The sequence below is a fragment of the Penicillium mononematosum genome (assembly GCF_028829835.1).
Source record: "Penicillium mononematosum strain IBT 11891 chromosome Unknown utg000003l:1.0-8172316.0:1.0-8177699.0, whole genome shotgun sequence".
In the NCBI taxonomy this organism is placed as follows: Eukaryota; Fungi; Ascomycota; class Eurotiomycetes; order Eurotiales; family Aspergillaceae; genus Penicillium; species Penicillium mononematosum.
Window position 1 is genome coordinate 6,768,366 of NW_026643273.1, and position 15,352 is coordinate 6,783,717.

General features: G+C 48.4%; 3 protein-coding genes across 3 annotated transcripts; 1 reads left to right on the plus strand and 2 right to left on the minus strand.

Moving 5' to 3' along the window:
• Window positions 1-1,138: 1,138 nt before the first annotated feature.
• N7519_007600 (uncharacterized protein) lies at window positions 1,139-3,393 on the minus strand (the record flags this gene model as incomplete). Its single annotated transcript, XM_057294376.1, has 3 exons — window positions 1,139-2,151; window positions 2,218-2,655; window positions 2,715-3,393. The coding sequence occupies 3 exons, from the start codon at window positions 3,391-3,393 to the stop codon at window positions 1,139-1,141; spliced, it is 2,130 nt and encodes a 709-aa protein (XP_057149187.1).
• Window positions 3,394-4,203: 810 nt separating this feature from the next.
• N7519_007601 (phosphate-sensing transcription factor PHO4) lies at window positions 4,204-6,349 on the plus strand (the record flags this gene model as incomplete). The annotated part of the gene is made up of 3 exons (XM_057294377.1): window positions 4,204-4,707; window positions 4,760-5,795; window positions 5,850-6,349. The coding sequence occupies 3 exons, from the start codon at window positions 4,204-4,206 to the stop codon at window positions 6,347-6,349; spliced, it is 2,040 nt and encodes a 679-aa protein (XP_057149188.1).
• Window positions 6,350-7,203: 854 nt separating this feature from the next.
• N7519_007602 (uncharacterized protein) lies at window positions 7,204-11,828 on the minus strand (the record flags this gene model as incomplete). The annotated part of the gene is made up of 10 exons (XM_057294378.1): window positions 7,204-7,575; window positions 7,628-7,916; window positions 7,982-8,396; window positions 8,453-9,222; window positions 9,281-9,472; window positions 9,969-10,545; window positions 10,616-10,922; window positions 10,975-11,223; window positions 11,273-11,530; window positions 11,634-11,828. The coding sequence occupies 10 exons, from the start codon at window positions 11,826-11,828 to the stop codon at window positions 7,204-7,206; spliced, it is 3,624 nt and encodes a 1,207-aa protein (XP_057149189.1).
• Window positions 11,829-15,352: the final 3,524 nt, after the last annotated feature.

Here is a 15,352-nt window from a genome sequence, read left to right on the forward strand (position 1 = left end):
AGATTCATTGCCGATATCTCCTTTGTTCTTTGAAAGGTGTAGTTGACTGTAATACAATTGTACCTTATCCTTTGTTCCTATTCTCTTCGGTCGATCTATGGATTTCCTTTGCTCGCGATAGTCATGATCTGGGACGAGGAATGGCAAGGACCGTCATCGTCACCTGTATGTTCCATGTACTTGTTTCATTTCTAGCTTTGTCTACAAAAAGAACCTCGGTCAATTGCTGATTTGAGCGATCCAGATGGAGGTTTAATGGGTTCTGCTTTGACGACAAACATACTCCACTTGTATCGATGTATTCCAGCAAAAAGCAACAGCCTCATCCAACGCAATATTGTATTATTATATTGTTGGACAACAAAAACACAAAAAAAGACATGACAAGAGTGGGATTTGAACCCACGCCCCTTTCGAGACACGGAGACAGTTGTATACCATCGGGATCAGGTGGGCCTGAACCGTGCGCCTTAGACCAACTCGGCCATCTTGCCAATTGGATGAAAGAAGCGAGCAGTTTTGTCTTCATGAAGGGAAAATACGGTCATCATGTAGTATAACTGCAACATTAATGTCCACATATAGTTAGCTGTCGAGGAAGACGCTAATGCCAGCGCTTGTTTTCCCCCTTTTTTCCTTTTCCCCTTCTTCTTAAAGAAATGGTTAAATGGTTAAATGCTCCTAAATACAGTGGACCTGTTTCAATTTCAATGTTCAACCGTTGATTAGCCGCTATAATACCGGGAATGGCTGGAATAGAAATGATATCCATATTGAGTTAGGTAGGAGAATTAGAGAGGAAAGGCAAAAGATAAACCACTTGCAATAAAAATCAGATTTATCATTTTCATGCAGAGATGTCCCTATCCGACTATGCTACGTGGCGCCAGAACCGCAAAGAGAATAAATAGTCCCAGAGTCGTAAGACACCGGTCATAAGACGCCGAAGGAAGATGAGAGCAATGATCTTCAGACGATCATGCGCACAACAGTGGAAAGATAGACCCGTCCAGTAGAAACGCTCCAGGCAACAAACTTGAAAACCATAACTCCATAGAGCCATCACATATTCATACCCTCATTTATCATACCAGAAGTCATCTCATCAACCTACCGTTCCATAGTACCACACCAGTAATCAAGCCGCAAATCTGAAAGGTTGCGCGTTGGCAGACCCCAAGTGCGCGCAAGCCAAAGCGCCAACCCACCAACAACCCCCTACGCTCCCAACAATCTGAACAAGCATCCAGCCCCGGTGCCCAAGGTCGTCAATCCAGCCAACGACGCCGAGTGGGTCATGCGGACTGAAAGCCGTGAAACGACGCGCCCCGGAAGCGGAATGTGAGCGCATGACCTGGAACCCACCAGCGCTCTTCTCGCCGATGGGGCCATGCAGTCCACAAAAGCCAGGCGTCTGCGAGAGAGGCACCAACGACCCATCGACAACACACTCGCCCAGCCGCTCGGTAAGCCATACAGCGCGCTCGCCGCGAGCCAGTGAGGTGTATCGATCGCGCTCGTTCTGCAAGCTGCGCTGCAGGTCTGTGGCCCACTGAGCGAGGCGCACCTGCGCCATGCGCTCCTCATGTCGGGTGTAGTCCGCGATGCGGGCCATGGCATAGCCGGGTGGGGAGCCGGGTGAAATGGACGTTCCCGAGACGGAGCGCCAGCTGCTAGATGCAGATTCGGACCCACCTGCGGCAGGACCCGGCTGTGCACTCGATAACGGCATTGAGGGCGGAAGCGGATACAAATCCGTGCGTTGCTGGAGAAGTTTCTTTGCAGCGGAATGGCGCATCCATGCTAGATTATCGCGATCGAACATTTTGTTGACTAGGGCGTCTAATTCGGAGGGCACGAGTGGCTGAACGTAGTCTGGACTCATTAGGGTGCTTGCATCCATCGTTTCGGTGTCAATTGTTTTCTCGGACGAGACCGCATACGGGGGTTGGGATTCGAGCCCATCTAGCCCGTTCGGCGGATCACCGAATAGGAATGGTTTGATTCCGGCCTCGCGAGCCTGTTCGTGGAAGCGGATTTTCAAGTGAGTGATTTGAGTTGGGGTGAGTGTGTCTGCTTTTGATACTATTGGGATTACATTGCTAAGCTCGCAGAGCTTGCGAATGCATTCCACATCTGTTGAGAGGGTGTCTATAGAAGGTCAGCGATCGGTTAATTTTGAAAAGTTTCCGAGACAGAATACAACTTAGAGCCTACCATTAGAAATCAAATATAAGATTGCATCCACCTGGGATCCACCATTCCCGGCTAGGAGGTTTTGGAAATCAACACTAGACCCACTAAGCGCATTGGTGGCACGGAAAAATTGTTGTCTCATATATTGCGCGATAGCGTCGCTTTGACCTGCTCGGCTTAAATTTGTTGCGGGTGTGTCCACGAAACACAGGTTCCTCTCTAACACAATTTCTCCGATGCTTTTCCGTCGCTGGAGCACGCGCGAATCTTCCAAATCCGACCACCATGAAGGATAAGGTTTGGTGCTAGCATAAATTTCTGTTGTGGCAATCAATGCCCGAGATCGGGGGCGGGAAGGTCTGCGACGTCCCGAAGAGGTTGTCTGTGGGATGGTGTCGACATGTACAATATCCTCGCATGTCTGAACAATAGACTTGATCAACGAGGTCTTACCGGAACCTAAATTTTTTTTGAGACAATCAGCTTGTGTAATTTGCTCCGAAACAATTGAGACCTACCAGGAGCACCAGCCAGAAGAACCTTGAATCGACCCATGGCTTTACCTCGTTCAGTGAACGGTCTCCGACTTGGCATTTTGATACTTGGCATGATAAGTTGGGAGGCTCCACCTGGGGCCAAAAATGGAGACCCATGGGGCATTTCGTCCTCGTCTCCAGATCCAACAGCCTGACTATTGGTTTCATCCGTGATAGAAACATCATCGAGTGGCCGCAAGGACTGGTTGGATGTAGATTTGGGACTGCTGGGCAGGGAGGATGGGTCATCGGGGATGCCCAACGTAAGCGGAGTTAAGGGCCGAGACACTGCATGGATGGGTGATGCGTATTCAGAGGATTCCCCCGTGCCCGAGTTAAACGGCTTCAATGTTGACCGGCGTTGTGCGAGGTGTGATTCTAAACCGTCTGTTACCTGCTTCAGGCTGTCCTCTGCAGAGTGATCGTGGGGCGAGGATGTGAATGCTGATTGGGACAGAGAGGCATCTAGGCTTTGGACTCCATACATATTCTCTTTGAGATCCTCGGGGCTATCTAGCGATATACTGGAATCCTGATCCGCGACATCTGGACTGCGCGATAAGAAGAAAGTTGCAGGGGTGGCAGTGCGGGGATCGAGGGATGGAGATGGAGGATGGTCGGAGGGTTTGCGAGAGAATGAGAGGTCCGGAATAGGTCTCATTATGAAGGCATTTCATAGGAAAGAGAGATCTTGAAGAAGGTAAGAGAAAGTCAACCAGAAGTCAAGCTCTCTCTGCAGGTCTGCAAGTCTAAACCTTCCAAGGTTGGAGATGATCATGTCATGTTCCTTGCTCAGGTAAGCATCACGAGGTGATAAACCCCTCTTGATTTCTGCCTGAGGTATTCATGCATGGGATTTCTGTTCCACCTGGGCAACCTACTTAATACCTATTTTAATGGAATTACTTCTTTATTATTTCAAATATACAATATACAACATATATATAAAATGGAGTATAGTATCCATAGATATATCGGAAGTTGGTCCATACTCCGTATATCTCCACTGTGGGTTAAACGGTAAAAAAAGAGAGAAAAATGGACGGAGTACCTAGACGGAGTACTCCGTACTAAGTTAGTACTTTTTTTTTAACCAAGTTCTGCATATAAAAGCACACGCGCATCTAGCGCAGAAATAAGACTAAAAAAAAAGGGCCAAAAGGGCCAAAAAGGGCGAAAAGGGTAGACCCTCCGTAGCCTCTTAAAACACACAGTGGCAAGGTCCCATTGCCCGACCACGGAGGACCGTCTCCCCCCCGAGAAAGGTTCCAAGGTTGATTCTCCACTTCATCTCTTCTTCGATTTCCTCGAATGGATTCTCCTTTTCTCCGATCTTTTTCGAACTTTTCAAGATCTTCTCTTGTGAATGTTTCGACTTCAACATAGTTCACTCTTGGCCTGATTGGCCAGTGTCTCTTCTCTCTTTTAAGGCCTGGGTGATTGGCCTAACTGAATATCTCCTATTGCAAAAATGGAACAACCAGCCATGTCATGGCCCGAGCAGCTTCATGAGAATAATCTCATTACTGCGCCTGGTGAAGAAGAATTCTCCAATTTGTTCGAGTTCAACATACCGTTTTCCGAAATCGAGCACGGACCAGGGAATATGCAACATTCCCATTCTCTCCCGACCACCACCGGCCCGGACTCGGATATGGCTCACCTACGATCGAATGCCGTGCAATACTCGGGCCAGATGGAGGGCCTCATGGATTTCAATGATAACACACAGTCGCACACCAATCATGGTCACCCAATGCCTTACTCGACTCCCCATATGACACCAGGCTTTTGCGCCCAGCAACCATCGCCCATGTCGCAACCGCCTACCCACCAGCATTACATGCAGGGCCACAACATGATTCCTCCCACACCGAATAGTATCGAGATGCATGGCAATACCGCTCGTTACCCCCAGCGCGTGGATGAGAACCCGGATATGTACGACGGATATTCACGCATTAACGAGGAACAGGTTAGTTCAAACACACAAATCCCAGACGAATTCGTTGGCTAATGATACGAAGGCCCTTTATACTCCTCTTATCTCACCGGCTATGACGCCCCTGGAGAACCAATTCCGACTCCCTGAATACACAATCCCCGGCGAATACTTCACACCTCTCACCTCTCCAGCCCTGGAGGCCCAAAACGCCGAATCCAGCAGTTACCAGTACCATGCAAGACAGGTATCGGATATGGGATTCGTCCCCACTACTGCGGAGGTGAACCCGATCGCTGGAACCTCGGCTCCATCTTCACCTAGTATCATTCGGAAGCCCAACAGTCGTCAGCGGCCAACAACGACCGCTACCCGGCTCAACAACTCACGAAAGGTCAAACAATCACCCATTATTCGGGCGCAGCGCAAACGCAGTACTTTGGCTACCAATTCGGAGGAATTCTACAATAGCCTTACCCAGGAGATTAACTCCACAAAGCCGCAAAATCAGGACATCCGCTCCCTCCAGGTCAGCAGCAATGAGGGTTCTGGGCAGGACTCGGTGTCCCCGGAGCCATTATCGGAACCGATGATGCCCCCTCCAGCTCTTCCTCCTCCTCGGATGTCTCCTGCAATTGCTCCTCACGTCAAAGCTTCTTCGCCCGGCACTGCCGCCACTCCTGCACTTTTGATGCGCATCCAACGGAATCAACATTCGCAAGACCCCGCAGGCCAGTTCCGCGGTCAAGCGCAACTCGCGGAGCCTGAGTTCCCAGATGAAGTAATGGAGGATATATCACTTCCAGAGGCCGCCACTCCTTCGCAGCTGCGTCCGAAACCCAACCGTATCGATACTGCTGTTCGAAATCCGTCGGTCTCTACGAATGGGACACCTTTTTTGGATCCTTCGTCTGCGACGTACGATAAGCCTCCCAGCGCCTCTTTGGCCCCTAGTCCCCGCACAAGTGCAATGCCGTCTCCCAGCGGGCCGGTTCCTCGAAAATCAGAATCCAGAACTGCGTCCAATCGGAAACGACCCAGTATGAGTTCCACTCAGGCTAGCCCACAGTTGCGGCCCAAGATTAGTCCCAGCATCCAGCCCCTTATGAAAGGGAGCGAGGGTGAGTCTCGAATCCCAATTGAATTCCATGGCTGTTATACTAACTATTCTCTAGGCATGTCACAGGATGCGCTTTACCTGGCATCGAAATCCAACTATCAACACATTCTCGATGGCACTCTGCCATCGGGCGTGAGCTACCCAGAGGCTCTGGCAGAGAATCTGAGCTCCAAGCGGACGAATCACAAGCTCGCAGAGCAGGGACGCCGGAATCGAATCAACAATGCACTCAAGGAGATTGAGCTTCTCATTCCGCAGGAGTTCATCGAGGCCCGCAACGCGAAGGAAGCTGCAGAATCCGGTGGAAAGGTCAACGAGAAGGAAAAAGAGAAAGAAAAGGCTAACCAGGCCATCAGCAAGGCCACCGCTGTGGAGATGGCCATTGATTACATCAAGGCGCTGAAAAAGAACTTGGACACGACCACTGCCAAGTTGGCCGCCGCCGAGGCCAAGTTGTCCGGTGAGCCTTCTACGGAGAGCTCAACCTCAACTTCAGCTAAATCTGAGAAGACGCCAAACGGTGTTGCCGACTCTGAGACGAAGAGTTCGGCGTGATCAGACTATATTACCTTAATAAGACCAGATATTCTGCTTGCCCGCATAGTGACGCAATCTATGCAAAGGCGGATAATCGAAAAACGGGATATTCTCTATCCGGGGTGGAGGTTTCGCGCAATTGTGTTATGGATCCATGATCTATGGTTTTTCCCCTCTATAATGTAATGTGATTTGATAGCGCCGGTGTTTGAACAACGAGGGTGGCTCATTTTTGCTTGTACAATTTTTTTATTCTTATTTCTACCTACTTGATAACCACTGCCAGTTCTTCGATTTCGTTTCCGATCTAGTGCTCAGACAACCTAGAAGACGACTAAGAGGACTATACCCGTATAAGCGGCCAATTATTCTTATAATAGGAATCGGGATATTATAGAAATTGACCCTATAGAAGTTGATATTGTAGGCATTAATTAGTAGACCCCAATTTGTAGGTAATAGTAAACTGGCAATATGACAGTCAAAATTTAATATAGAAAAGTACCATATGGCGCACTGGCGGCTATACACTGCCGTACACCTCAATATAGGACAGCCAGCGTGCAGCACGCTAGCTCCAAGTGTAACCCTGCGCTGTACCCCTGTAGATTATTTCCCTAAATGTACATCGATGTGACCGTTCATTCTAATATACTCGCTACTTTATAAATACGCAATGGAACCAACTCTAATTGACACCAATATTGCCCTCCAAGCTATAGGTACGGTCTAGGAAGACTTCGGTTACTACAAATGCTTGTATACCTCGTCAGGGTATCTGTGAAGGAATCGTAATGGATTGGGAGCTAAGTATCTGCTTGCAGGAAAGTGTAGAAGTTTCTAAGTGGGTTGCCAGAAGCTCGCCGCCTCCTTTAGTAAAGCATATCATCAAAGGCAACCCGAAAATCCTGGGTCCCAAACAAGTCCATCCCCTGAAGATCAAAAGAGAAAGTGTCAATATCAGAATCCAACATCGCATCAAGATTGGTGCCGTCGACGGGAACTTCAGGTCTCGGCTCCAATATTTCGTCGATAATACCCGAGAAGACCGACGTTGCACGGATGAATAATGGAGATGTCGCCTGCTCCGGACCGGCCATGGACTCCAGTTGTGAGATAAAGACGCTCAAGTTGCGAATGAGGGATGATCGAGACCCGGAATACAATAGTGGCTGGCCTGTCCGAGCTTGCTCCTGTATTGCTCGGATCAAAACGCCGGCGCATGAGAATCCATAGACAAGAGCCTAAAAAGGAAGATTAGTGGGGATCTGTTAGGCAGCTAAACTGACTACTCACGATCCAAGTGAAGTCACCCTTAATATCAACAGATCGCTCCCACTGTCGGCCCAGGGTCAACACAGTGGAGAGAATTTCAGAGCTGACGTCTAGTAGCGCAGCATTGGATTTTTTAGAATCCTGGTACAATAGGCTTTGGATCGAGAACTCATTGTAAAGGTAGGCGAGATATGAAATGATCGATATCAACTTCACTCCTATAGGAAGGTCGGACTCCCAACAACTGGACGTATATTGAAGATGTTCGGGCAACAAATTCCAAGCCTCGTAGCAGCGACTAGAGACATCCCTAGTACGAATGGTCAGCACCAAGTAGACAAGAATGGCTCTAGACGGGCATCGAGTTCAACCTACCGCAATTGTTCCGTTCTATTTGGACTTGGATTTTGAAGTGACAGCTCCAAAATTTCTTCTCGGAATGTACTGATAATAAATCGTAGCCGTATCCAAGATGCTTGCTGATAGACCTTTTTTGTATTCCATCCATTAGAATCTAAAGAGCGCCGGGCAGCCTCTAGTATGTGGGTGTGCCCAGCCAAATCCACATCACTGATATCGAGAGGAAGACGGCAATCAGAGTGCCTCCATGAAATGCGAGGTGGTCGTCCAAGAAAAGTCGCAATACTTTTATCGAGCTGATAGGAAGCCGCAAAGAGCCTTCGTCGGGATTCGAGAATGAAAAGCGGTAATAAGCTAGGGGTGTCCCTATGCGCACCAAGCTCAAATATATCTGTGGCAAGTTCACCTAGGCGGTTCCATGTCACCGAACCTGTAAAACACCTCGTCAGCGGCGGGATCCGTGTAGGGTCAGTAACGATGACTGACTAGAATCACCCCGAAGCAGTTTCGACAAGAGGAGGTCTTCGTGGACAAGCCAGAGAGAAAGATCATTCAAGCCCGTTAGACTCTTGCATATGTGAATAGTAAGATCGCATGCAACCAACATTTTGTGAGAGAATTGGGTTCGTGACTCGGTATCACGAACTGCACTGTCAGCTAGCCCGAAATAGCTGGCCCGGCCTGCTAGAGCGCATATAACTCCAATGATCTCCAAGCGAAGAGAAGGGCCAGTAAAACATTTGTGAAACACTGTCCCATCGCTGTTCTGTGGGATCTTCAAAGCCTTGCTAGTATTGTGTATTACGAATGTGCTGAATGTAAACAGTTGTTCATCAGAGGCTGGCCCAAACAAAATTGCGTTAACAGTGACCTCAAGCTCGTCCAGTGCGTTGAGGATCAATGATGATGGAATGACGGCAGTTTGAGAGACGCTGTAGTATTTCTGGACCAAGTTCTTAATAGCAGAGAAATCTTGCAAGCAGCGAAGAATCTCTGCGGTCTTCTTGACTAACCCAGGAGATAGAGCTATGGTGGAATTCTCGCTTCCAACTGTATTTGACTGTTCACTATGAAGAAAAAGATCAACATTCTCCTCAAGCCCTGCGATGAAGCTTGTCGGGCCCAAGTACCCCGCTGGCAGCAACTGTTCAGTTCGAAGTGCCGGCTGAATAACTGACGGGCATTCTGCCAAAGCGTCCAGGGTTTCAGAGTCAGACATGGGGTTGCCTAGATTTCTCAAGGAAGGCGAAGGTGATCTATAAATTTTTGCGCTCAGTTGGTAGTTTTGCTGCAGGCAAATCAATGTGGACATACAGGTGAATCTGACTATGCCTATCTGGTCGTCTTCTGGTGCTGGTCAACGGCGCAGGATGGTAGAAACACCGACTACTGGTGTAACCCCGTTTCTGACAGCGTTCACACACAGGCTGGGCATGGTCGCACCGCACTTTGTCTTTACGGCAAGGCTCACAGGAAGCCAGCTTTCCGTTTCGACGCCGAGAATGCCTGTCACGATATTAGCATACTAGCAGCGACAAGAATTGCATGTTTGAAACCAGAGACATCTCTTGATGATAAGCAACTCGCTTAATTCAATTTGCCCCCCCCCCCCCAATTATCTCTTTAATCTTTCGCAGACGATCGTATTTGCATGGTCTCAAGAGAGAAGCCAAATATGTGCAGGTTGGTGACAAGGGGGATTCTGGGTATGAAGTACTGGATCAACGTTCTTCCAATCCGCTAGTATAACTGATGTTTACTAGATCAGCTCGAATAGGAAACCCCCACCAAGGGAAAGTCCGGTTTATATAGTTTCATTCTATATTATGATGAAGTCTTCCTGGTAGACTTGCTAGTATCCGTAATAATGGTCTATGTATAACATGAGTACCGAAAGCATCTGTTACGCAGATGTACTCAGTGGAAAGCTTGTAACAGTGTAATCGAGCACATAATGGTCTCCAAAAAGCATTTTTCGTTCTTTCATATCCCCATTCCTTACTCGTTATCCCTAACATCAATAACGGTCGACTTGAACTTCCGAGCAGGAATCCTGCGATTGAACAAGATATCACTCTCACGGTAAGAACGGCCCTTGAGCTCAGGAAGGAAGAAGTAGGCCGAGGCGAAGCAGACACAAGCGGTACCTCCCCAGACATAACCACACTTTCCAGCGAGGTTCCATCCACCGGGGTTGAGCATCTGCGAAGCAAGGTAGATCATGGGGATCTCGGCAACGTAGTAGGCGGCACGACCAACACCGGTGCTCAAAGCGCGAAGACGGACGGAGGAGGTCTCGGCAATAATGGTGTACGAGATGGGTCCGAGACTACCGGCAAAGACAAAGGAGATAAGGATTCCCAAAACGGCCTGGGCGTAGTTGGTTGCTTGGTTCTGGCTGATAGAGGCGCAAACACCAAGGACCATGAGCAGAGTCACGTTGGTGGCTGTGCCCCAGAGATAGATGGTTCGGCGACCAAATGAGGAGGCCAGAGGCAGAGCGATTATGTTGGCAACCAATTGCAGACACGAGTTGATCAGGTTGAGCTGGAAGGAACGTTCGGGCCCCATGCCGGCCTCTAAATGGGGAGTCAGACATCCATTGTGGTTTGGAATTTAGGGAGCTAGATAGGGGAAGAAGCTACTCACGCTCGAAGAAGTAAGTTGCTTGATTGGCAATCAAGTTACCGGCAAAGTTCTGCGACGCATAGATCAAGCAGGTAATGATTGTTCGTCTTAGGTCGGTTCCCTTGAGAAGGTCGAGGAGAGTTGGGGACCCGCCCATCTGAGCTTCGATCTGAACGGTTCGCTCTATCATGGCAAGGGACTGCTGAGCTTCCTCGTGGGATTTACTACCAAGCCGCTCGATGGAACGAAGGGCCTCTGCTTTGCGTCCGCGGCGGATCAGCCACCAAGGTGATTCGGGAGCGAAGAAAAGGAGGATCAAGAGGGGAGTCTAGAAGGAGTCAGCACCTGTAAATACAAGATTTAGTAAGGAAAGGACTCACAGGGAAGATCCACTGTAAGGCAAGAGGCACTCGCCAAGCCCACTCATCGTTGCGCTTATTGAAGCCGTAGGTTACTCCGGCGACAATGATTGAACCGATGGACCAACTCATTTGCAGTGTAGCTGTACAGGCACCTCTCAGGGAGAGAGGAACAATCTCACTGGCATAGGCGGGGGAGTTTGCAATGAAGAATCCCCAAGGGACACCTTCTAGGGCTTGGCCGACCACAAGGAGGGTGAGTGAGTTGGCCTAACTGGAGTTAGAGAACAAGCTCAACGATGGTTGGAGGGTTACTCACAAAGAAGGAAACAAAGATGGTGGCGTTCATAAGCATCAGGGCGAAGATAGTAGTCCAGCGGTAGCCAAACTTGTTAGTGATGGGACCGGCCAAGAATACACCGATGAAAGCGCCACATTGACCAGCCTGGAAGAGAGAACTCTGCCATTTGGTTTCAATAGTTTTACCGTGTCCCGGGACCTCGACGCCGTACACCTTTTTAAAATGGGGAAGCGCGACAAAGTTACCATTCAGGAACATGTCGAAGGACTCCATGACCTGATTGGAGGTATCAGCTTAGTTGATCTTGGGATCCGGGGGAAGGGAACTGTGGAACTCGGGATGTACCCGAATTGCGGAGAAATATCGAAATCCAACTCACAATAGTGAAACACATGGTGAATGCCCATAAACAAGCCCAGGGGTGGCTCTTAATGGCCGCCCACGTAGACATCTCATGTTCGCGGTTCTCGCCATCGAAGGCATCGTTCATGAGATCCGTATTGACCAAGACCTCGGATTGCTCAATGGCGGCCTTCTCGCCGTGCAAGTCATCATTTTTGTCGATTGACGACATTTTCGGAAACACTCGTTATTTCCGCCAAAAAAAAGAAAAGAAAAGAAAAGAAAACCAAAAGCCCAGAAAAAATAAAAGTAGGGACGATCCGAGGGTCTTATATCCCCCCATTGTGAACGTCTCTAGAGCTGCACGGTATACGCGTGATACGTGGGTTAATCCTGCCGAGAGCTGGTCAAGCCAGTCAGCGATCAGACAGCCCTGGAGGCAACCAGGGGCGAAACCCTGCCCCGCCGGGGTTTTGCCCATTTCCCCGAAAGTGAGTACGACGGTTACAGAATCAATTTAGCCGGAGCTGGGCAGGTGTCGAAGCTAATGGGCTGGAGGCTTAGCTGCGACTAGAAAAGGTTAGTCGCCGGGGGCGTTGAAAATCGGCTGACCAAAGGATTTGTGGCGTTTGCGAGTAACTGGCTTGGGAGAGAAAGCCGGTTTAAATTTCAGTCTCAATTGGCCATGGGGATACTCTGGGGATATGGATGCGGGGCCCCGGAGAAGGAGAAAGAAAAGGGGAGTTCATTTGGAGTGATTGGACTAAAAAAGATCTCACCGGGAAGCGGATACCATATGGTAACTTTGTCCTCCGTAACCTTGGAATGTACCGAAGTCAACCTCGTATCACTATCCCGCTTCTAGAACGTTAAACGCCACAGTCTGATCGGCTAAATGATTGCATTTCACTATTTTCTTTATTTTTTTTTTTTTTAAAAAAAATAGGTCAGTGTAGCCCGTCTTCACCTGAACCCTTGTCTTGGATGTCTTGGATGGTACCTGGGTGTGTCTTTCACTGGGAGTGTTTGCTGTTTGGGTTCTTGTGGGGGATGTCACATGTGGAGCAGATCAGAGATCTGCGGGATCTAGAGAAGCTTGGCAACACGGGGAAAGCCGAGATGCTACACCGCGTTTCGTACTCGAGATATGCAAGCACATCCATGGATGATAATGATGAGTATGCATTTAAACGAAATTGCACTTGATATGGAAAAATAATGGTAATTTCCCAGAATGGACTTGACATGGCACTGAAACCTGACTACAACGTGGATTCCAGCTCTGGTCAGCAATAGATTGACATCGTTATAGACATAAAAGCTTCAGGGTATTGTAGCTGGGCGCATATCCTGATAATAGCACGGGAACAGGAGGCTTAGGTGCTACCTTAGTATGATGAAGTTTAACTTATAATGTCATGAGACCACGTCGGAGTTGCGACGAAGGACCTGTGGCCTAATGGTCAAGGCGCCGAGCTTATGTAAACATCCCCTTTGGGGAGTTTCCATGCCATTCCTCGGAGATTCGTGGTTCAATCCCGCGCAGGTCCACTTTTTTTTGTCTTTTTTAGGTCCATATATGGAGATATAAGGAGATATAATGGGGTAAGTCTGAGGTTAATAAACTAAAAATGGGAGTTAAAATGGATCTTTTATTCTACGACATTCCAGACATTTCTTTTCTGGATAAATTCTATCCCAATGTTGGTGCCAAGCAACACACCTTCTATTGGTGTACGGGGTAGTCCGTACTGAACGATAACCCCCAAGTCAGTGGTACTGAAATACGCTAGCCTAGTTAGGACAACACTTAGGGTATGGGGCACAAACTATGAACTGGTAATTGAATAAACGGAGAGTGAGAATGAAAGTGGGCAAGACAGATGACTGTCATCGATGTACCGAAGCATGGTCTTGACGAGGTGATCCAAGAATTGCCCAGGCCTGTACCAAGTCGGGCGTGACTTGTAGCCACGTTAGGTCGCTGGAATTCTCGCATGAATCCGAGATTGTTCATACTGAACCAGTTCAATTATGGCAATGCTCGCTTCCATACCCCGGAACGGGCCGACAGGCTCTCCACAAGCGCACTAATGAAAACGGAGCCGCGACTACGACCGATGCCCTGGGAGATTCAAGCAGGAATAAGTCTGAACCTTGCAAGAGTCTAAATCACATTAGTACACCACGTAATCTTGCTATGTTAAATATGCCTATAGCATACCTCATGCATTGGAAGTCCTAGCAAGAAACCCTAACGAGCCACACTGCACCATCTGTGGTGATGCACCAAGATGTTCCCCGCGCCTTCGTTCCGTCGGCCGCTACCATAGTAGTGTAGTCGAAATGTGGCCCAGCCTTCCACGGAACATGCCGTAGCAATTATGGTAACACATACTCCGGGCTCGATCCCGCTTTTGCACACGGGCATTCAACCATCCCTCATCTCCCGATGTATCGTGCTCGTGACAGCGGGCCGCGGCTGCCAGATAGGCTCTGTACTGAGACTGTACCCTGTAACGATAGCTATCGCTGCAGGCTACGCAACGCTCCCTGCAAGAAGTTAACGGACGAGATTGATGCCGGCGACTATATGCGCATTTTTGAAGAACGATGTTGAGTTAGGGAATTGTTCTTCGCAGCCGTGCTTGTGGTCCAAACAGATCACATTCTTGTTGACTCTGTAATGCCGGCGATTGAAGTTGCAACCCCTATACCCTGTGAGCAACACGGTCAGTGTCTGCGAGATGTAAAGACCCATAGTTCAGCTGACCTTTATAGAAGAGTATACAAGAGCAAGTTTACTTGCCGCTCCCAGTGGATAGCCTCTTGAAGCCGTTTCTACCTAGGTATACATAAACTTTAGTGCAGTCGAAAATAACACTTAGTGCGATGATCAAAAGGGTTCACAGCTGAGCGGAAAGACGATCTTCCAAGACTACGGAGGTGAAAAAGGAAGAATGAAAGATAAAGGGGGTATGGGCAGGTATTTATAGTAAGCACATTGAACTCGGATAGGTTACTCTTCCTTTTTGTCTTTTTCAACGTCTATAAATTTCTGAATGTCTAAAAATGTCTATAACTGTCTATGGAAGGATATCCTCGATAGTGGATCATTTCATTATATCGGGCCATTTATACTTGCTACTATATAGGAAGCTTATAATGGAGGCTGCATTAGAACGAGCAGAGAAAATGGCAGGTCCTTGTTCACAAAATGTTCTGGATCCAGGGCTTGGGGAGAATGGATAGGTTTCCCCGAAGGGGTAAAGACAAAGAAGAATTTTCATTTGAACCTTTCCTGTGTGATTAGCTGTTTTTCGAGGGAACATCTAGTGATTCTACTCCAGTTGTCGCATCATTCTCGTTATTTAACCTAATCCACCAGGTAATATTGATGGCCTCTGCACCTCCCCCTTCTAATCAGCATCTTGTCTAGATAGCTTCTCTCTTCTTGCCTTTGGCATTTTTCGGGCGACTTAGGGTGATTCGTATTCTTCTGACTGATCGACAGAGTCGCCATAAACTCACTGCGGCAACACCCGCGGTGAGTTATTGGAGTCCTCACTATTGTAGACTGTTCTTTTTTTTATTCTCCTTTTTTTTTGGACTTGAAAATAGGGCTGGTATAGGGAATCAGAATAATTACTGGGATGGATATAGTGTATATAGGGACTATATATCCCACCTTGGAATGCAGGAACATTTGTGGAGTATAAAAATCCCCCCCAAATCACGCCATTTGCAAACCCCCCA